The sequence below is a fragment of the Podarcis bocagei genome (assembly GCF_964188305.1).
Source record: "Podarcis bocagei genome assembly, chromosome: 15".
Classification (NCBI taxonomy): Eukaryota; Metazoa; Chordata; class Lepidosauria; order Squamata; family Lacertidae; genus Podarcis; species Podarcis bocagei.
In genome coordinates, this window is record NC_138141.1 from 19073635 (window position 1) to 19097222 (window position 23588).

The 23588-nt window shown below is 45.2% G+C and overlaps 1 protein-coding gene across 1 annotated transcript; it reads right to left on the reverse strand.

The window, feature by feature from the left end:
• Positions 1-125: 125 nt before the first annotated feature.
• LOC308574729 (NXPE family member 4-like) lies at positions 126-21003 on the reverse strand. The gene is made up of 8 exons (XM_081172813.1): positions 20543-21003; positions 16029-16223; positions 10371-10478; positions 8100-8160; positions 6631-7399; positions 5183-5244; positions 4137-4358; positions 126-1228 (listed from the first exon to the last, which is right to left on the reverse strand). The coding sequence occupies exons 2-8, from the start codon at positions 16041-16043 to the stop codon at positions 693-695; spliced, it is 1773 nt and encodes a 590-aa protein (XP_081028939.1). The 5' UTR covers positions 16044-16223; positions 20543-21003; the 3' UTR covers positions 126-692.
• Positions 21004-23588: the final 2585 nt, after the last annotated feature.

Consider the following 23588-nt stretch of genomic DNA (forward strand, 5'->3'; position numbering starts at 1 on the left):
TTTCTATGAGTTTATAACAGAAATGTGGCGTATGTAGTGTGTGAGTGTGAGTGTGTGTGAAGTTTGTACAAACAGAATGATTGGGGTGGGGGGATTCCTGCTACACTATAAGTGCATGTGGCAAGAGGTAGGAGAGTTAGGGCCTCAGACATGGAGAGTAACTCACTGATACAGAGGGAAGGCATGGATAGGGGGTGCTGTTAATCAAAGAAAAGGCTTAACAAACAACCGATCCATCTGGGGTGTATGGCAGGAGGGCACCAGTAGGGGGAGACAAAGCCAATGACAGGCACCTTCTGTTTCAACTTTTAAACGCCTGAAAACATTTCTATTCTGTCAGGCTTATGCGGGCAATACCATTTTCCAACATTGTTAGCTGATTCCTGTTTTATTTTAGATAGATGCTAGCTAGCTAGCTAGAATGGTTTTATAGGTAATTGTTGTAAACCACTCTGATATATATATGCAGCCCTCGCCACAGCCACCAAGTGTGTCCCATATCCTTAATTGCTACATTTTCCGATCCAAAATTCTCTGCTTCATCTGTTATTTGTTTTGGTGCTTTATTACACCCTTAAGTGTCTAAGTGCAACTGATAAAAATGTTCCACATGTTTAGCTGACTGTCTTGCCCCATTCAAAATCCTTTCCTTTGCATAATTAAAGCTTTCACTCTGGGTTTATTTTACTGCCTTAACATATGTAAGACAAAAACATATCAATCTGACTTCCGACCACATGATCTGGTGGGTGAACCAGGTTTGTGCCATAGGCAACTGTCATGTCCCAGGCATCAATGAAGCCCACCTTCAGATCTCGAAAAATGTCCTTTAGCGCAAGGTATTGGGCATAACCATGGAAGTCCCCAAATCGCTCCTGGTCTATTGACATCTCTCGGGTGTTCTCTGCCTTGATGATGACTTTTGTGTCTGGGCTCCTCAGGAGAAGACGTTGGATGGCTGCCCGTATGTTAATCATTCTTCGAATGAAGAGGTCGATGGGGAAGGGGCGGAAGTGTTGGCCCAGAGAGATGACAACTGCTGTGTCTCTGTCACCTGCTACAAGGTCGATGTCCCAAGCGACATAACTATGGTCTTTCACTGTATACTCAAAAGAGCCTACAAAGGGGTGAGCATGTTTTTTCCAATTGATTTGAATGTTTCTAGCCATGTCCACTGCGACCAGTCGGTCGAGTTTCCCGATTGTATGGCGCTTGAGATATTTCAGTGCTAATGTAGGAATAGAGAAAAAAAATCAGTACAAGTTTTTTGGTCATTGCCCTTAGAAAAATTAGGGGACTACTTCTTGTGGGGAAAACTCTACTGCATGTCTAGTGTACTCTCTTGGATCTGATGGTGCTATTTGTTTCAGGACAATTACAGAGACATTTGTATTAGCCTGATCTCCCCACTACTTCATAAGTACTGTACCCAGGTCTCACAGAGCAATTCTATACCTCCCTGCTGTTCTCAGATACCAGTCCTGCTACAACATACAATGTTGCTAGATTCTGCACAGCAGTGCTTAAAATTTGTTGGAGGATGACCTGTACCACAAACCAGATTTAATGAACATATCAGAATGCTCTGTAAATGGTAAAGTCTTTTATATATCAACATTTTATGCTCTTCCATACCCGCCCAATGCTCCTAGCCCTTCTTTTAGATTCTTTTAGCTCTTTTAAAATTCTTATAGACTTTTATATTAACCTTTTGTTTTAATACCTTTTAGGTTTCCAAAACGCTTTCCAGATTTTAAATGGCTGTATCCCATCCTTTTATGTTGGTCTATGACCATAATAAAGATTTCTATTGTTTCAGGGCAAAGACTTTATCTCTGTTCTATTGACAGGCTGGGCCCACACTGCAAGGAACTCCCACAGAGCAGAGGACAAACATCTTCTAGATGTCCTTTCTCCATTCCTCTTGGCTATAATCTCTTTGCTTCAGACAGTTGCTTGGTGGCATGCAGGGAAAAGGGATACTGGGAACTGGTGTTCCTTTCCTTCCGGGAGCATGGTGGAACCTGCAGCTTCTGCTCAAGCAATCTAGCAAAAACGGACAATTCCATTGGAGCTGCATTTTTCCTGCACATTAACCTTATGATTTAGCAAACATACCAGTACATACAAGCACGGTGTGACTCTAGGAGACAAGGAACACACTCTTGATTTCTTGCACACCATTCCAGTGTAATGCTGCCAGTTTCACCGGCCACATGTGAACTCTGGGAGCAAAGCTTCCATTTGCCTAATTCCTGCACCGGGTTTCTGCAAGGGGCAGCCTCTAGGCTGAGCGTTGTCAACATTTTTGGGTCAGTGGCTACATTTGGAATTTTAAGACAGTTCCAGGGGTGCCAGCCCAAAAGCGGTTGCCATGAGGTGCATGGCATAATGTGACAGTGTTTAAATGGTTCATCCAATGGAGAAGAGGCCGAGCCAATCCAAACAGGAACTGAGCAGAAAGAGCAAACTGTCTCTCACATACAGCGGTACCTTGGTTTGCAACCGTTTTGTATTATAACCAAGTCAAACCTGGAAGTGTGTGTCCCTTTTTTTGGATTACAACCATTTATTTATTTATTTATTTATGGAGCCCCCATTGGCGAAAGCGCCCTTGGGTTGCAACCTGTTTTGGTTTACAGCCGGACCTCCGGAATGGATTATGGTTGTAAACCAAGGTACCACTGTATATGTGGATTTATTGGCGGGCGGGGGGGGGGGAGATCTTTACAGACACCTTTTGTAGGCACCGTAGGAGGTCTGGTTGTTACATTGCCACCCCAAGGTGCCATGCTGGTGGTTCTGGGTCGTGCATGCCAGCAGCAGAGCATGCTGTCCTGGTGCCCGGTGCGTGGAGAGGGATGTGGACTTGGAGGGTGAATGGAACCTGCCGTGTGCCAGCCCAGCCCTCACTGCTGAAGTGACACTTGAGCTGCTTTGGGGCTGGCTTGGGGAGGGCGGCATAAGCATCCCCCCCCACGCACCCAGATCAATCGCCCGGGCAACCCCCACCGTTGCTACTCCCTTGGTGCATGTATAGGCAAAGACTAGAAAGGGATCAATCAGGGATCAGAGTGGCCCGTGGAAGGTGTATTGTCATAACTAGGCAAGGATCAAGAGCCAAGGCAGCAGTGAATGACTGGAAACAGGCCCTCTAGTTGAGCAGACTAAGGAGGAAACTCTGAGCCTCAGCTGGGTGGTGTCCTCCAAGCACAGAACAGATGCCTGTTGCATGTGTCGGGCAGGGGGTGGGGAGCATACAGGTGATATAGGAGGTAAAGTTCTGGGGTGTTATGTACTGAGTTGAATAGGATCCAAAATGAAGCAGTCTGATTGGTCCACAGGAGCCACCCAATCCAGCTCCAGGTGGAGGTGAATCCACAACCTGATTGGCCTACAGGAGAATCCCGGAATTATCCAATTACGTGGGGCCCATTGTGTAAATATTGTATATAAAGCAGACATTCTGGGGGAACTTCCATTCCTCCTTACCACTACAGTGGTGCCCCGCAAGACGAATGCCTCGCAAGACGGAAAACCCGCTAGACGAAAGGGTTTTCCGTTTCTGAGTTGCTTCGCCGGACGAATTTCCCTATGGGCTTGCTTCGCAAGACGAAAATGTCTTGCGAGTCTTGAGATTTTTTTTCGCTCCCCCCCTTTTTCTAAGCCGCTAAGCCGCTAATAGCCTTTTAGCAGCTAAGCCGCTAAACCTTTAATAGCCGCTAAACCGCTAATAGCGCTAATCCGCTAAGCCGCTAATATGGTTGCTTCGCAAGACGAAAAAACCGCTAGACGAAGACACTCGCGGAACGGATTAATTTCGTCTTGCGAGGCACCACTGTACGAGCTGAATAAAGAGCATGAAATCCACTCTCGACTCCGACTATATTTCATGGGGTATGACTGCTGGGGACCTGTTTGGGACACTCCTTTCCATCTTATACCTTGCTACTTAGTCTCTTATATAATGAATGTTGTAGCCAAGAAAAAAACAACAATATGGTTCTTACAGCCCTAGATGTAAACTAGGAGATGGCTCTTTTGCGGGTAGAAAGGACTGTGAGTTATCAGAAGCAGGCACTGTGTGTTACTGGACGTTTGCTACGTTGAGATTATATCTAGGTGGGAGAACGTACTATTGACTCTCTTTGTGAGATACTCCATCCATTGCCGCAGAGTTGAGTCTCCCAGGAGGTAAATGATCTTTTGTTGCAAGCAAGCGTTAATCCTATCCAAGGTATGGAAAGCCGACATGCTGCAGAACACAGGATGCCACTGGTTCTGCCAAACGAAGCCCCTGGGAGATGGGGACGTCATGCCAACATTGCACTTCTTGCTCACCGTGGTCATCGCCATGCCTACCAAAAGGAAATGAGAGACAAGCAGGTGTCAGTGAACTCTGTGACTGCAGCGCTGTGAAGGAAAAAAACAGGGTTGAAAGTATGACTGGTCCCACAGCCTCCTAGGCAATCACTGGGGATCCCAAAGCTATAGAAAGAAGGACAGTAGCCAGCACGGACAACCCTTTATTGCAGCTCCTCAATTCTGCACCTGGCAAACTTTGTGCCAGCCCTGAAGATGGCGTCATTTTCAAGGATGGGGAAGAACCAGAATAGCAATGGAGTTATTTATCATAATTATTTGGCCTCCTGCTTCTACGCCAAGAGGTTTTGGAGGGTCTGAGGACAAGAGCAGCAATAAAGGATAAACTTAAAAACTGTGGAAGGCAGGAGATCAGCCAAAAAGTCTTAGCTTAAAATAAAGGAGAAAACACCAAGATCCAAAAGGTCTAGCTGAATGAAAAGAGTCTTTCTTGGGAATCTCCTAAAGCACACAAGAGGTTGGGGTGCAGGAGGAGGTTGGGGGCCAGAGTCACTAGGTTGGGTTGAGCCCAGAAAAAATATGCTTGGGGATGGCAAACCTAGGGTTTCTTGCACCCTTGGCAAAGAGCTGTATCTGCACCCCCTGTCCCTTGTGGCCCGGCCGTCCAGAGCAGTGGAGGAGAAGCCCAGGGAGTGTGTGGACAGGCGGGCTAGGCTACTAGCCACTTCAAGCCAGAATGGACAGGCATGGTTTTTGCGTCATCCCCCCCCCTTAGCAGGGGCCAGCCTCACCAACCCCTAGGTATGCCCCTGGGTGGACCACACAAAAGTTGTGTCAATAATCATAATGTCCAGCTCACTTTCACAGGCAACAACACGAATGTCCCCAAATGTCTGAGGGATCTCAGCTCCAGTGTTGGACCTTTATGAGAGAGAAAATGGCCATTAAAAATCAAGTTGGAATATAAGTCCATTACCCAGAGTGCTGTGGGCTTTATCCCACCCCATTCTCACACCTCAGTGGCCTCTATCGGAAATGGAAGCCTTGGCTAGATGGTTCTTGGTGTGTCCCGGCAAGATGATTATTGTATTGTCGTGTTCTCATTAGGTGCAAATGGAAAGTTATATTGGAGTTTCTTTAAGACAGACCCCAGAGTGTTCCAGCTGTGGAGGATGTGTGTGAAATCAAGGAAGCTACCTGTCAAAGCATTGCTCCATCAAGTTCTATATTGTCTACACTGACAGGCAGCAGCTCCCCTACAGGGAGATGCTGGGTATCAAATTTAGAACATTCAGCTTGCAAAACAGATGCTCTACCATGGAGCCACAACCACATCCCCATACAGTGGTACCTCGGGTTGCATACACTTCAGGTTACAGACTCCGCTAACCCAGAAATAATACCTTGGGTTAAGAACTTTGCTTCAGGATGAGAACAGAAATCGTGTTCCGGCAGCGTGGCAGCAGCGGGAGGCCCAATTAGCTAAAGTGGTGCTTCAGCTTAAGAACAGTTTCAGGTTAAGAACAGACCTCTGGAACGAATTAAGTACTTAACCCGAGGTACCACTGTGTTAGGGACGTGTGTCCCGCTGTGGGTTAAACCACAGAGCCTAGGACTTGCCAGTAAGAAGGTCGGCGGTTCGAATCCCTGCAATGGGGTGAGCTCCCGTTGCTCGGTCCCTGTTCCTGCCAACCTAGCAGTTCGAAAGCACATCAAAGTGCAAGTAGATAAATAGGCACTGCTCCGGTGGGAAGGTAAATGCCATTTCCGTGCACTGCTCTGGTTCACCAGAAATGGCTTAGTCATGCTGGCCACATGACCCGGAGGCTGTTCGCCGGCTTCCTCGGCCAATAAAGCGAGATGAGCGCCGCAACCCCAGAGTCGGCCATGACTGGACCTAATGGTCAGGGGTCCCTTTACTTTACCTTTTTTACCACTGTATTACATTGAAATGTTTCAAGACTGACCCCAGAGTGCTCCTGATTTGGGGGAAGCAAAATTAATAGTGTTAATAGTCCTACCCTCCAGAGCAGGAGAAAACAAGCTTGCTCCATCTTCCATATGACAGCCCTTGAGATATATGAAGATGGCTATCATATCTAGAGCACATAACTTCCTCCAAAGAATTCTAGGAAGTGTAATTTTCTAGAGCTACAATCCCCAGCACCCTTAACAAGCTACAGTTCCCAGGATTATTTTGGGGAAGCTGTGTGCTTTAAATACACGGTACACATTTAGCCTGTGTAATATCCCCCCCCCCCCGTGTCAGAAAACAGTAGTTTTCTGCTGATTGGTGTGACTATTTGCTGAGATATAACAATGGTAACAATTGGCTGTTGGGACCCCAGGTGTTTTGCAGGCTGAAGCGAAGAACAATACCTGCTAAAAAGGCTGTGTTCCAAGGCAGTGAGGTAGGAGATGGGCTTGTTGTTGGACTTCAGGGTAACAAAAGCATCGCAAGGTACATTATTCGGTTTCTCACAATAGAAGGCCTCTCGGTCTCGTACATCTAGATACTCACACAGTTCTGTGTCTGTGGTCTTGTTAAAACCACATTCAGTGTGGACGCTTGATGTCCCATTTAAAAATTTGCCTGTGAAAACTATTTTGTCGTAGCCTTTTTTCCTTGCAGCCCACAGTGCAGAAACTCCTTCGCTGGGGTGGATGAGCAAGATGGACACTCTGACATCGCCCTCCCAAAATAAAGTGAAATTGACCAGGTACGTCCCATTCCTATAGTCTGTGATGCGCCCAGAAGCTCCAGCCCTAAGACTTGAAGAAAACATCCTCGCTCGTAAGAAGTCTCCTCCGTATTCCTTCCTCTTGCCCAAGTAGTTGTATAAATCCAGTCGAACCATCAAATACTCGCCAACACAATAAGAGCTTTTGTAGTTTAAGATGGTGGCCTTGCTGTTCTTAGCACTTGTGGTGGTATTGATATCCATGAAAATGATGCTGGGCATCAGGTCGTCTAGTTTTCTAAGGACAGCTTTAATTTCTTTGTCCTTTTCTGCCCATTCCATTCTAGCATGTCTCGGGGTTCCATCTTTCCTTGCCCAAAGTTCACTCCTGCTGTCTGTGATTGAAGCATTTAATAGTATTAAAAAGGAAGCCACCTTATATTAGACACTTAGTGCATGTAGCCCAGTATTATGGACTGTCTGTATATTGGTGCGATTATGCAGGGCCTCAAGCAGATGGTTTTTCACATTAGCTGCTACATTGTCCTTTTAATGGGAAATGTTGGGCAGTCATTCTAAGTCAAGAGTCAGCAAACTTTTTCAGCAGGGGGCCGGTCCACTGTCCCCCAGACCTTGTGGGGGGCGGACTATATCTTTTTTGGGGGGAGGGGAATGAACGAATTCCTATGCCCCACAAATAACCCAGAGATGCATTTTAAATAAAAGCACACATTCTGCTTATGTCAAAACACCAGGCAAGCCCAACAAATAACCCAGAGATGCATTTTAAATAAAAGGACACATTCTACTCATGTAAAAACACACTGATTCCGGGACTGGATTTAGAAGGCAATTGGGCCTAATCTGGCCCCCGGGCCTTAGTTTGCCTACCTGTGTCCTAGGTCTTACTGTTCTACCACCAAGTTGCAATCCCTCCATCATCTTAAAAATGCTTTAATTTACAAGAATCTGGGAAACAGAGGTAGGGAATAAGCTGCACCACATATTTTCTTTATTGAAAATGAACATTGTTCACAATGCGTTGTGTTGATATAATGCCTGGTGTGGTTACAAAATTAACAAGAAAGTGCTTACCAATACCTGCAGGAACTTCATTTTCTTTAAATTGCTTCCCAAGGCCTCCAAAGATGGTAAACTTGAGTGTGGAATTAAAAATAAATAATTTCAAGGGTGAGCACAGAGACACTGCCTCAGCTCCAATGGGTTCATTTGCAGCAAATTGGAAATGATGAAACCAAAATGTGGGTTCTTCCCTAGCTCCCCAAAATAATTTCTCATCCTGAATCACCAAACAGAGGAGTGGGGGGAGTTTATTCTCAGGCCACTGATTTCTGGAGGCAGAATCAAGCCAATACCCTCACAATTCAATGGCAATATATTTGTGGAAACAGGCACTGAATGATAGATTCCCACTTTCCTCTTATAACTTGCTGAATAAATACATATATACATCTTCAGGCTGGATTTGGCTAAACTGTGAAAGCATAGGAGGGGTTGTTTCAAAGAGGTGAACTGGCACAATGTAACAAGAGATGTTTAATATGGTGATGGGCAAAAATGCCAACTTTGTTTTTTAAGAGGCGAGGTCAGCTTCATGCAGTTCTGGTGTAAGTAATGATCTGTGATACTCCATATACAAAAGCAGTATACCCCTAAATATCAGGTGGCAGGGACAAAAGGACCGGGGAAGGGGGTCACTTTCACACACAAACACACACAGTTCCATGCATCCCAGAGGTCTCTGATTGGCTCAACCGAAAGCTAAATATTGGATTACATGGCAGTTGGTCTGATTTAACAAGGCAATTTATGAACGGACGGCTTACAGGTGCAGACACTGTGTGGATAAATACAAGAACACTTGGAATGAGTTTATACAAAATGTAGTAGTCTATTAACATTTTCATAAGCACTAGGACAACAACACTATAGCAATTTATACATGAATGTATGGGGATATTGTATACTGTTTCTTCTTTTTTGGTATATTTTCACATTTATATGTATCCTTGTTGTTTTTCTCCCTCTCACTTTTCCTTCTTTCCAACACTTTATTTCTTTTAACTGAAATCACGTTAATAAAATATAAATATTAGGAAACAAACAAACAAACAAGGCAACTGTAACATTCAGTGCATTTTCCCCAGACATAGGGTGCTGGAACACACTTCCCACAGAAAACTCACTTCAAGCTTGTTGAGGCTGCTCAGCTGAGGTGAGGGGAGCCTTCTGCACCTTATCTGAGCAGCTGAATGAATCCCTACCTTGCATTTCTGGCTCATGTGAGCCAGAATTGGGGGGGGGGGCCTTGCTCAGCTGAGGCGGAGCTTTCACACGCCCCTACTATTAGCCAGGAGGCTGAAGAGCCTCAACTAAGCCTTGCTGCACCTCCAACTTGCAAGGAGACCCTTTCCAGAGCTCGTAGTGGATGTCCCCTTTGGCCTCCTGGGAGGGTCTCCTCATGAATCAGAGGCACAGCAGGGCTTTGCTGAGGCTGGTCAGGTCTCTCCCTCCACTTCCTTGGCCCAACTGAGAGGTACACCGTTCTGGCATGTTCTGGCTGAAAAGAAAGCCCTGGTAAAATTGCTACATTTGTAGCATACATTTAATCTCTTATTATAATGACTGTAGGTTTTGCATCACATTGCCATTCAACAGTGTGTGTGGTGTGTGTGTGTGTGTGTGTGTGTGTGTGTGTGTGTGTGTGTGTACACAGTGGTACCTCAGGTTAAGTACTTAATTCGTTCCAGAGGTCCGTACTTAACCTGAAACTGTTCTTAACCTGAAGCACCACTTTAGCTAATGGGGCCTCCCGCTGCTGCCGCACCGCCAGAGCAAAATTTCTGTTCTCATCCTGAAGGAAAGTTCTTAACCTGAAGCAATATTTCTGGGTTAACGGAGTCTGTAACCTGAAATCTATGTAACCCGAGGTACCACTGTATATATAATCCTACCTACAAAGATTTCACTTCATGCATCTGATGAAATGGGCTTAAATCCACAGAAGTCTATGCCGCAATGCATTTGCTAGATTCTTAAGGTGCTGATTTGTTTTGTTTTTTGCAGCTCCAGATTAACATGGTCATACCTCTGGGACCTCTAAATTAATATTGTGGTGAAAACTCCTCTCTCTCTCTCTCTTATTTATTTATTTAAGTTCCAGTTGAGATGCTCACTTTATGTTTAAGGGTCACCAGGCACTAAACACACATTGGATGTAACATCAGGGAGTGACCCTCTTTTTAAAAAGGAAAAAAAAACTCTTTAAGGCACTTTATATTCCACTCTTTCACTTTGCCAACATTTTATTTTCATAGAAAAAACTGGGTGACGAATGATTCCTACCTTGGTCTCCGTTCTGTGGAAGGTGTAGCTGAGGACAAGGACTATTCCCAGGACAAGGGCCAATAAAGTTGGCGGCCTCAGGATCTGCACTAAAAGCATTCTGATCAGCTGTGTGAGAGGAGAGAGTTACTCTTGATTTCAACTCTTATCAGTGTAGCATATCTGAATGTTGCTTTAAGGCTGAAGGGAAACTCAAGCAGTGAATAGAAATTCATGGTAAAAACCAATTTCATTTTTACATGCTTGAGTTCCCCCTGGTGAGGACACATTACTACCCTCTGCAGAACCTTTCTCCCAAAGAGGCATCAGAAGAAGAGTAAACACAGAAATAGTGCTTCGTAAATGTGTGAGGAGAAAGATGTCCAGGTAATAGTTTCCTGTCTATGAGAGGAAACCTGTTCTTAAAAGCTGCTGAGGTTGCGGCCCCCTTTAAGGAACATGGGATCGCCACATACCCTCCAACATATCACACAACAGTAAATTAATCAAGCAGAGTCTTTTTCATGAACAGAATAAAGGTTTACTGAAGAAAATAAACTTGTTCATAAACAGCATAGTCAAAGAGCATACACAGAGTGCTCATAGCAGCTATCTTAGTCTTCACAGAGGCACAGATCTTGGTTACTGATTAACTGGAGTCCTGGAGCCACTCTGTCTGCAACAACACAACATACTGGCTGACCAGCTCAAAAAGTGTAGCAATGTGCTTAGGGAATCCATTTTGAGAGTTAAAATGTTAAGGAAGGAAGCCATTTTGTTGATCTAGGCCACGCCCCCATATCCAGTAAATACACTCAGACACCCACTACTCAGAGACACACAGAGATAGGCTGATAAGGATTACCAAATAAGGACATAGAAGGGTAATGTCCAACTCCTCATGCCTAATCTAGTGTATCTATCTGAGTATGTGCAATGCTGTAACTTTTGATTGAATAAAGACCTGATTCAAGAATGTATAGAGGGAAGCCTCCCCTGTTGGGAGGGGCCGAACTTTTGAACTTATTCCTCCATGCCATTGCTTGCTGCCGGCACGCAATTAAAACTTTATTGCTTTATTTCTCTGATTGCTGCGTGGTCATTTGACTGGCCTAACCAGTTGCTACAAAAGCACAACTGGGACAGCTTTCACAAGAATAAAAGGTACATGTAAAACGGTGTACAACAACAGCTTAAAAATTAAAATCTAAGATAAGCACATATACACATAAAGACCTAAAAAAATTGGGCTACCATACAAATTGGCCCTGACACCCTGGAGGCTGACTTCGCCTGTTTTCCTAGCGAACTAATTTGTTTCAGGTGGTGGTCTGCGCCTGCAAATCTGCACACAGAAAGTAGTGACCATCCAGGTCGTCTTGTGGTCTTTGCCTATGAGGAGAAAATTGAGTTTAGACTTATCCGGAAGGTCAGCAAGCCTCACCAGCTGGGGGTCAATGGTATCTCTGCGTACCTTGACCTTGCTGAGTACACATTCCCGTAACTTACATTTGTGTAAGGTTTTGTAATAGATATTCATAAATGTACCAAACAAACACATACAAATATGTAAACCACATGTCTGAAACCTACAGAAAAGTCCTGAAATCATTTTCTCTTTCCCAAAATGACCTCAAATATTTCTCTGCAAGGTCTAAGGAAATGGGGAAAAACCTCCTCATTGTCTTTGAGCTCACAAATCCTGCCTTAAGGGCACATTTAAGGTGTGAATATGGTGAACCTGTGACCTGGATTTGGGAATTTGTTGTTGTTTAGTTGTTTAGTCATGTCTTCATGACCCCATGGACCAGAGCACGCCAGGCACTCCTGTCTTCCACTGCCTCCTGCAGTTTGGTCAAACTCATGCTGGTAGCTTCGAGAACACTGTCCAACCATCTTGTTCTCTGTCGTCCCCTTCTCCTTGTGCCCTCAATCTTTCCCAACATCAGGGTCTTTTCTAGGGAGTCTTCTCTTCTCATGAGGTGGCCAAAGTATTGGAGCCTCAGCTTCATGATCTGTCCTTCCAGTGAGCACTCAGGACTCACTGGAGGGCATTTCCTTCAGAATGGATAGCTTTGATCTTCTGGCAGTCCATGGGACTCTCAAGAGTCTCTTCCAGCACCATAATTCAAAAGAGTCAATTCTTCGGCGATCAGCCTTCTTTATGGACCAGCTCTCACTTCCATACATCACTACTGGGAAAACCATAGCTTTAACTATACGGAGGCAGTGGCGTAGCGTGGGTTGTCAGCACCCGGGGCAAGGCAAGTAATATGCGCCCCCTAACCCGTGGATTTGCGCCCCCTAACCCTAACCCCCAGATGTTGCGCCCGGTGCGGCGGGCCCCCCCTGCACCCCCACGCTACGCCACTGTACGGAGGACCTTTGTCGGCAAGGTGATGTCTCTGCTTTTTAAGATGCTGTCTAGGTTTGTCATTGCAAGAAGCAGGCGTCTTTTAATTTCGTGACTGCTGTCACCATCTGCAGTGATCATGGAGCCCAAGAAAGTCAAATCTCTCACTGCCTCCATTACTTCCATTCGGGAATTAAGTACTGTAGTTATAAAAAGAAAAGAGTGGCCAAAACCCAGATAATGCAATCAGGTAACCTGCCAGACAGGAGAGAACACACTCAGCATTCTGTTTTAGACCGCCCCCTGTGATATATGTATGATGTATTGGGGGAGGTGGTCCTGGGCTACCCCCCTTCTGTGATGTATGTATGATATTTCTGGGGGTGGTCTGGAGTTTAAGGATGTGCAATTTCAAAAGTCTATATGAGGGCAGGCACATCTTTGTTCTGGGTTCCTCCTCTTTCCTGCTGGTGGCGAGTGAGGACTCTGTTGCAACAGTTTAATAAAGAACAGGCTTACTCGCTGCTTTGCTTCTCAATATTCTCTGGTTGGTCTCTGTTATTTTCTCCTACTGATAGAGAACCTACAAAAGGACTCTATATGGGCTCTTGGGTACCGCGTAAGGGAAAAGGAGCAGGGTTATTTTTTCTCATAACAGTTTGCAAATACAGAGTTGATGGACACAGATCATCTTCAGTAGCAGCTATGATTAAGATGAGCCCCATTCGGTACCAATGCACTTTGGCCAGAGATATTCGCAGGATGTAGAACACAATGTTTGCAGCTCCAAACAGGAGTTCATATGCACCGTGTTGCCAGCGGGGTGTGTGTGTGTGAGAGAGATTGAGTAATCTGTTCTGGTCAGGCACAGCGAGGTGGGAAACTGGGTGAGAGTTTATCATTTGGGGAGAAGACCAAAATCCAGGAAACCAATCAGAAAGTGGTAGGAGGATCAAAGGCAATGAGCTGGAAGAGCAGGGAGGAGGAAAGAACTACCGGTAAGTCAGTGCAAGAGGTTAGGGGTGAAGGGAACAGTGGAGCTAGAGGAACCAAGTAAGAGAAGGAGGGACAAGGACCAGAAGAGAAACTGGACCCAGGGTCGGACCTGACACTTGTGCTTGCAAGCTAGGATGCTGTTCCATGTAAGAACCAATTGGTTAGCATTTGTTGCTCTTTCCTTTGTGGATACTTGTTGGGGCTTTTCATATATTAAAACCCCCCACAAAACTCAACTCCTTTGAACTTGTCTGATATAGCAGTGCTTGGATGGGATGATGGGATCACTGCAATGGCATCCAGGACAGCAGTAGAGTAGGATCCCAGTTGAAGAGTGATTGAGGCCTCCTTATAAAATATCTCATAAAAATCCCGACAGCTACATCATTTTGGAGCAATTTGGAAGCTAGATCTTAATGCTAGTCCTCTTAGAATTTCTGATGCTCACTGCAGAAGGATCTCAGGGAAGCAGGAATGAAAGGAGAAGTGTGGACTTTTGGCTTGAAAAGGTTCCCTGCCACCACCTTTAACCAATTCCCTCTGTCACAAGAAGGAAGTTGGCTAAAGGGATTTGGATGTTTGGTTTTTCTTTTATTTATGCAGCAGTTTCTACCATGCCCCTCTAACGCAGAAGACAGCGATAGCCATCACAGTGCCCTCCAAATGGTGTTGGACTGGAACTCCCATCACCAGCCTGTATTCAATTATGTGGGGCAGGGCTTACCTGCCCACCTCCCAATATTTTATTCAGGTTGGCACCCCTGCCAGCGGGCATGCTGGCTGGGGCCAGTGGGAACTGGAGTCTCCAAATCTGGAGGCCACCATGTTGGCTACCCCTGGCATAAACAATACCGCAACAGTTACTGTATAAAAACAGGTAACAGAACAATATAAATTACAACTGAGGTAGGCACAAGCAGATAAAATAGCACGTTTTAACACCACCAGCTACCTACCTGACCAGGCAGAAGCCTAGGATGCAATAAGAATGTCTTCACTCACCGGAAGAAGAGCATCAGAGAAGGGAAGTCACCCAAGCCTTGTGGGACAGCCACTGCATAGGTTCTGTTTCTGAACAGCCCTACAGTCTGTGATTCTGTGCTTGAGGTAAGACACAGATAAGGGCTTCCGCCCCATACCCACCCAGATCTTAAGCATTAGGCTGGCTGGTAAATAAAGAGGCCCCTGAGTCACCCTGAACCCAAGCCATTTAGGGCTTTAGCAGAAATTAATCACTAATATTTGGAATTGTGCCCAAAAGCAAATTGGAAAGCAGTGCAGGCATTGCTGAATCCATGTAACTTAGGCTGTGTTGACATGGCAGTTTATTCCCTTTTCACGACTTTTCCCTGTTAATTTCCATATGACTCTATATTTAACAAAAACAACAACAACAATTTTATTAATTATAACTCCCCAATAAAATATTAGAGGGGGCTGGATGCCGGAAAAGGTGAGGGCCATTGCCATTCAAATGCATACCTTTCAACATTTCTCTGATGAACACAGGGACATCCTGTTCCGTAATAGTAGTGGTAATAGTAATAATCAAATTTATTATTTATACCCCACCCATCTGACTGGGTTGTCCCAGCTACTCTGGGTGGCTTCCAACACATATCAAAGCATAATAAAATATCAAACATCAAAAACATTTTTGATACAAGGCTGCCTTCAGATGTCTTCAGTTGTATAGTTAACTATCTCCTTGACATCTGATGGGAGGGCGTTTCACAGGGAAGGTGCCATTGCTGGGAAAGCCCTCTGCCTGGTTCCGTGTAACTTCATTTCTCGCGTTTGACTTTTCACATGATGCAAAAACCAATTTCAGAAGTATGGGGGCATTATAGTGCAAGTTGAGCCCAGAAAGCATAGGGCTAAATGGGTTTCCCACTTCTCATGTGCTTCCTAGACATGGGTCTGAGTGGTTTTCTGCTTGTCCCACTGCTTTCTCCAGGAAAAAATGGCTCTTTAGCCCTAAATCAGAACAAATGTGGACAACCCAATTGATGTTTGCTCCGATTCAGCACTGAAGAGTGGGTTTTCCCAGGGGAAAGTGGTGGGAGAAGCAGAAGTCTGGATGAGCCCATGGTCTCATTGGTATGCACCCAGTAAACCCCAATTGAGTCTAAGCCATGGTAGTCCCAGAGGCAATTTGGAAAACCCATTGCCACCCTTCCAGTTGCTAGCATTGCTTTTTATAAACTGTAACCCTTGCTTACAGAGATCTAGCAAAAATGGGTTAGCGATTCTTACCTAGCTGTTCCACAAGAGATGGGGAAGGGCTTTGGACCCAGATCCTGTCCTAAGCCACTTAATCCCTAACTCACCAATCTCATTCCCATCTGGATTCCTCCACGTCCTCGTCTCTAGATCTGTTCCTTCTTTCTCTCATTCTTGCTTGCATTCTCCCCTCACTGATGTCGGCAACAAAAGGTGAGAAAAACTGTGCTAGTCAGACAGTATATTTCTCTTCTCCTTGCTTGGCAGTGAAGTGCCTCTCTCCTTGCTTGGCAGTGAAGTGCCTGGGGTGCGGGGTGGAGGGGAGAGAGTGTGTCGCAAATAAAGTCAACTTAAATGTGAACATTGGAATTAAGCCCACAATAGCAGTCAAACTGGATTGTCATCCACTTTTTTATGAGCATATGTGTTTGTGTATCTCAAAACAAGAGGAAGAGAAATGAATACTGGTCTGTCTAGCACAATTTTCGCCCTGCTACTCTCATCTATAGGGACGCGGGTGGCGCTGTGGGTTAAACCACAGAGCCTAGGGCTTGCTGATCTGAAAGTCGGCGGTTCGAATCACCGCGACGGGGTGAGCTCCTGTTGCTCGGTCCCTGCTCCTGCCAACCTAGCAGTTCGAAAGCAAGTAGTTCCCGGCGGGAAGGTAAACGGTGTTTCCGTGCACTGCTCTGGTTCACCAGAAGTGGCTTAGTCATGCTGGCCACATGACCCGGAAGCTGTATGCCGGCTCCCTCGGCCAATAAAGCGGGATGAGCGCCGCAACCCCAGAGTCTGCCACGAGTCTACTGAGTCATCGTTTTCTGCCTTCTAATTGCTAATTTTCATTGCACTTGGTTGAGTTTCATTGCACTTGGTTGCCCTCTGACTTCACTGCTTTCATTTATTTCTCTCTCTATGCCCTGCCTGCAGCTGATAGCATACCAGGCATCCGATGAAGTAGAAGTTCATGAACAGATGGTGAGGCATCTAATCATAGCCTGCATTTTTATCAAGGCTTATAGTTTGATTAGGGTCTGTATTTTAAAATGAGCTTAAAGATTTTCAAATGTTTTATGCCCGGCAGAAGACCAGCTGCCTAAGTACTTTGGCAAGATGTTTATCCTCCTGGACAAGGGGGCCCCCTGATTTATAGCAGAAAACAATTCTCAAAGTCGTAAAAAGGGAATTACAGTCTGAGACCAAGGTTACACTGACCCTACATAATTAATAGTTGGTAAATAGTAAAATAAAACCATGTGCCTTAAACTTGAGCCATATCTTCCTAAGGTTAAAGGCCAAGAGCAAATGGAAAAGAAAACAACTGGCTGAGAAGGGAAGTGTAAATAGAAGAAGAGGCTTTTATTTTGAGGCTGTAAACTAGTCCTTCCTTTTACTTTGAGAAGGTTTATTCTTCTAAAAAGCTATCTATGATAATGTATGAAATATACTGGCTTAAATGTAATTATGCAAAAGATCTAGAAAGAAAGAAATGTTAAATTCTTATTTCATAGAGTCATATTGCTGTAGGAGACCAGGGGGGCAGATGAGCCCAGCCCCCTGCCAGACAGGAGACGCCATCGAGCACTCCTGACATATGGTTGTCAGGCCTTTGTTTAAAGACCTCCAAAAAGGAGATATTTCATTGATGATGCATGAGAATGTGAACCCAAGATCCCTGACATCTGTTTAAGATAAAAATTTAAAACTATTAACCATCTGTTTTGGAGGGCAATAGGGCAAGGAGGACAAGAGGTGAGCTGGTAATTAAGGTTCCTTGTTGAGACAAATGTAAGATATATGACTACTTATTTGTCATTTATAGATAGAAGAATATATAGCTTTTTGTATCCCATAAAAGGCAATAGGAAATGGGTGTATCTTTTAGGATTGGTTATAGCAATCAGCCAATAGGAAATTCAACCAGGCTGATTGGACAGAGGCAGCCAAAGGAGGAGCAAGGGGGCTGGACTGAGGGAATATAAGTGCTGGCCATAATGACAGGAGACCAGGCCAGAGCTTGGTAACCATATACCACTGTGCCTCTCATTTATTTGTCTGACAAATAAATTATTATTTTAATTTCTCTATTGCTGCGTTGAATATTTCATTCCAGCTAAGCGTTAACCACAAGCAGGGTGCTACAATGGTTCCCCGCTTTTCAATAACTGCAGTACATATGATCTCCATATTTTTCTAGGGAAAATAATGCTAAGAGTTGACTCTAAAATAACAGGAATGGAGTTAGCACACTCACTGCTTTATTTTAACCTGAACATTCGCAGAAATGGAGTGAAATGTACATATTGAAGTCTCACCAGGGCTCTTTTTATGCAAACCGTATGCTTTTAAATAACACTATGTGCTTGCATAAAACTAGAATGTCATGGATTTTAGAAGGTAGCGGTTGAATTTTATTCTCTTCAGCGGCTGCATATGCAAAACAACTGAAAACATTTTTATTTTTTTTGCCAGTGTAGCTGAGCTAAATATCTATTAGGCATAATTCTTTGGATCAATGTCCTAGTTTTTAGCTTGATGTGAGCACTGCCTCTTACTTTCTGTCTGATGTTTTGTGCTGCTCTCCCTTTTCCTCTACAAAAATGACCCAGGTCTACCCTTGGGCATGGTGGGCAGGACACAAAGGTGTTCTGCTCTCTGTACTGGGGCTTTTCGACCCCTGCTTCCTGTGCTGGCCACCATATGTGTCCAGGGCCGGATTTAGGTTTGATGAGGCCCTAAGCTACTGAAGGTAATGGAGCCCTTTATATGTCCAGCTTTCCTTTGTTAACAACAAATTGTCACTGCATCTTGTATTGAATATATGCTATATGGTATCTGAAGCTACTGTTTTATTTATTTTATAGTGCTGTACATTGATTATTGCTTTCATTTTATGGATCAGTGGTCTCATTGGATAGTACAGTTCATGTTAAATTGCTGTTTTAGGGGTTGTTTTTAAAAGTCTGGAATGGATTAATCCATTTTGCATTACTTTCTATGGGAAAGCGCGCCTTGGCTTTGGAATGCTTTGGTTTTGGAACAGACTTCCAGAATGGATTAAGTTTGAGAACCAAGATACCACTGTACTACCTCCTTGCAAGGAGGGGAAGGAACTCTGTTGCAACAGAAAAATAACAGAAATGCCTTGCTTTCCCCTGGATCCTGCCTCCATCCATTCTTCTCTGACCAATCATGGGCTTAAGGGACTCAGAGTCCCATGGGGAGTTGGCCCCAAGCCCACCTCAAAATAATGTCCCAGAGACATAGTAATTAAATCTCATCATTTCCAAACGAAACATAGCATTATGAGAATGACTCACAATGCACCTAATTGAACCTGGGGAGGAGTAGAAATCTGGATCTTTCAGGATCTCAGCAGTGAAATGCTGTGAAAAAGGCAGGAACTTTGAAAAATTAGAGAAGCCAAGAGCAACAAATCTAGAGGGGAGTTGCCCTTTAAATTAATAGCATTGCAGCATGGCACTCCCTTAACTGCTATTAATAACAGAGATCAAACAAGTTGTTTGCTGCCATAAAATTGAACAATAAGACAGTAGGGAGAAGAGGAAGATAATATTCAAAGGGTCCATGGCAGTGAAAGACAAGGAAGAACAAGGAAAAACATAGATGGTAATGCCTGAATACATTCCTTTTTTGCCTTTTTCAATTACTGGAAACTGCTCTTATATTTTACCTTCTCTATTAATATGTCTGAAAATCAAAGTTGAACTTGCTTAACTGTTCGGTGCCTTCAAGAGGAAAACAAAGGACAGCTATGACAAGCACATTTAAGGAATTTTTTAAGGGAGCCAGCAAACATCTTAATACTGGGCGGTGTCATACAGGAAAGAATATGATGTCTAATGTTGTAAAATGGCGAAGACACAGAGATCCCAAGCCTTCACCTTCTCAAACTTCGGGGGGTGCTTTATTAAGAATCCTGCTCATCCTCTCACGATATCAGGGTTGCTTATGCAATCTAAACTTGTTCAAGCTCATTCATTTTCCCCTGTAATGGGAACATGATGCGGTGCAGCAAGTTGCATAGGTAAGAAGAAAGGGGAAAAGACGTTGTGATGTATCCCGGGCAGTGGCGTAGCGTGGGGGGTGCAGGGGGGGCGCCCGCACCGGGCGCAACATCTGGGGGTTAGGGTTAGGGGGCGAAAATCCACGGGTTAGGGGGCACAAATCCACGGGTTAGGGGGCGCAAATTACTTGCCTTGCCCCGGGTGCTGACAACCCACGCTACGCCACTGATCCCGGGCTCCTTCAGAGTGTCTTTACCCCTCTCTTTTCCCCAGCCCCCTGCTGGGTGGGCAAGGGGGTGTCACAAAGAAAGTCAGCTTAAAGGTGATCATTGGAATTAAGGCCGCCCTGCTGGGTGGGCAAGGGGGTGTCACAAAGAAAGTCAGCTTAAAGGTGATCATTGGAATTAAGGCCGCAATAGAATAGCTGAATTGCATTTCCAAGCCCTACTGAAAGTGTGCAGGTTTCTCTTCCTACATGACCCACAAGGGATGGAGAAGGGTTTTGGACTCGGATCCTGCACTGAGCCCGGTTAACCTCTTACTCACCAACCTCCTCCTCCAGCCTCCTCCATGCCCTCCACTCTGTCTCTCACCTCCTTCCTTCTTGCTTGCGCGCTGTCCTCCCTGATGTCAGCTGCAACAGGTGAGATCAGCAGGATAGGCAAGCTGGTATTTGTTTCTCTTCCCCTTGCTTTGCAGTGAGGTATTTGCCCTGCATAGGTTGGGCCATGGGAGAAGGGGAGGGCCAGAGGAGAGAAATGGGGATCCTCTGAGCGTGTGCCACTAAGCTCACTAAGAAAAGCAAGCTAGCAATCTCAAGGTTTCCCCAAACATGGAATTAAGGCAGAACAAAGGAGAGTGCTGTAATAGACAGGCAGGCTTAAACCTCTCACTTGGGAGAGCGAGAGCAAGAGAGATTTCACTTTACAGATAGGCTTATCCCCCAGCTCTGGCAAAAGGCATCTAAACAGATTTGAACCAAGGATAGACATTTTTCCCAGCACAAAAGTTAGCCATCTTTAAGAGTGTGATGCTGGGCCTGCCTCTGGGCACAATGAACACACCTGCCCCTGGTTTTAGTTGTGAGCGTGACTTGCATACAGTTTTTTAAGGCCACAGAAATCTCCCTTATACCAAGTCAGGCTATTGGTCCATCACTGGCCGGCAGTGCCCACAATCCAACAAGCATTTCAGGCGAGGAGGTTTCTTTAACTCACTGATACAGAGGGGGAAGGCATGGATAGGGGGTGCTGGTAATCAAAGAAAAGGCTTAACAAACAACCGATCCATCTGGGGTGTATGGCAGGAGGGCACCAGTAGGGGGAGACAAAGCCAATGACAGGCACCTTCTGTTTCAACTTTTAAATGCCTGAAAACATTTCTATTCTGTCAGGCTTATGCAGGCAATACCATTTTCCAGCATTGTTAGCTGATTCCTGTTTTATTTTAGATAGATGCTAGCTAGCTACCTAGAATGGTTTTATAGGTAATTGTTGTAAACCACTCTGATATATATATGCAGTCCTTGCCGCAGCCACCAATCACCCGTCCCAATTGCCACAGAAAATCTCCTGCTCGAGGCAGCAATCAGTCCCCCGCCCCATCTCTTCACTATCCATGTATAAGAAGACACCCCATTTTTGACATTAATTCATAAGAAAACAAACCTCATCTTATACAAGGAAAAGTACGGTATATTTTTTAATAACATGTTTTTTAATATATAGTCATGGCGTTTATGAGGGCATTGTTTGAATTGTGTTTTCTCCTCGCCCCCTACCAAAACACTTCTGCAAACCCCTCTGCAGAAGAGGTGGCTGGGACGTGAGGTCTTCTGCTCCACTCTCCATAACAACTTACCTGCACCTCCAAATCACCCTACCCCACCTTAGTCTGAAGTGGCACCCCATGAGATATTAGTGGCACAGGGAAAAGCTTCTCAGAAGGATCTGCACAGGCACTGCTGGAAAATGATTCCAGGTGGACCCTTGGGAAGGATCTGGCAGTTCCATATATATAACTGACAGTTTTGCCAATCCAGAATCCTTTGCTTTGGGTAATTGAACTTTTCACATTTGATATCCCTTAGCACTTCAACATATGTAAGTTAAAAACATATCAGTCTGATTTCCAAACACGTGATCTGGTGGATGAAGTATGTTCACACCGTAAGCAACTGTCATGTCCCAGGCATCAACAAAACCCACGAAAAAATATCCTTTTGTGCAAGGAATACCTTGCCCTATACCCAATAGGGTATAGCCATGGACGCCCACACATTGCTCTTGGTCTACTGACATCTTCTGGGTGTTCTCTGCTTTGATGATGACTTTTGTATCTGGGCTCCTCAGGAGAAGGCGCTGGATGGCTCCCCAGATGTTGATCATCCTTCGAATGAAGACCTCAGTGGGGAAGGGGCGGAAGTGCTGGTCCAGGGAGATGACAACCACCGTGTCCCAGTCGCCTGCCATGTTGTCAATCTCCCGAGTGATGAAAGGAGACTGGTTAACTTACAGAGACCTATTGATAGAATAAAATAATATTATTAAAATTAGGCTTTATGAGGATCTCAAAACAAAATTAACAGGATGGTTGGAATACCACCAGTTCAATAATATATTGACTCTCCTGTGTGAGTGTCTGAGGGCCCTGCTCCTTCCTGCCACTCACCATCTGGCCCAGGGCAGGGCCTGAAGGACTCACAGGGACTGCTGCATTCTGCTGCCCAGGAGGACTCTCCTGTGTGAGTGTCTGAGGCCCCTGCTCCTTCCTGCCACTCACCATCTGGCCTAGGGCGGGGCCTGAAGGACTCACAGGGACTGCTGCGTTCTGCTGCCCAGGAGGACTCTCCTGTGTGAGTGTCTGAGGGCCCTGCTCCTTCCTGCCACTAACCACCTGGCCCAGGGCAGGGCCTGAAGGGCTCACAGGGACGGTTGCTGTCACTGCTGCTGCGGCCCAGGGGGATCCGGAGGGGCGCAGAGTTCTTTTTAAAATGTTTTAAAATGTTCCTTTTCCTTTTCCTTTTATTTTTTGTATATGCGGGGACGGGGATGGGGGTGGGATGGATGTTTAGTTGGGAATTTGTTTGATTTTAATGGATTTGTAATTTTTATAGTTTTTCATTTGTATTGTTTTTTGTTTTCTGGGGTTTTTTATTGTTTTAAGGTCTTATTCTGTTCTTAAGGGGAAGGGTCAGGGCTGCCGGGGAGTGGGTCCCAGCCAACAAAATGGCTGGGGTATGTTCCACAGGGGGGGATGCGCTGGGACAACCGATCTCAGTGATCACGGGTAGGAGGAGGAGTTACGCTAAGACCAGACCATGTCATTACAGAGGAGGCAGGTTTAGTCGTTGTCTGAGGACTATCCCTGCCTCCGGGTCTGGTCCTGTCCGGACGGATACTAGAATCAGCAAGGGATACCCACATAGCCTGAAGGTGCTGCTGTGCAATGCCAGGTCAATGATTCATAAGACCACTGCCATCCATGACTTGATCATGGATGAAGGATTTGACCTGGCTTGTGTAACAGAGACTTGGTTGGATGAAGCAGATGGGCCTGTTCTTGCCGCTGCTTGTCCACCAGGTTTCTCTTATGCACAGCAACCCAGGCCTTGTGGGCGGGGAGGGGGGGTTGCAGTGA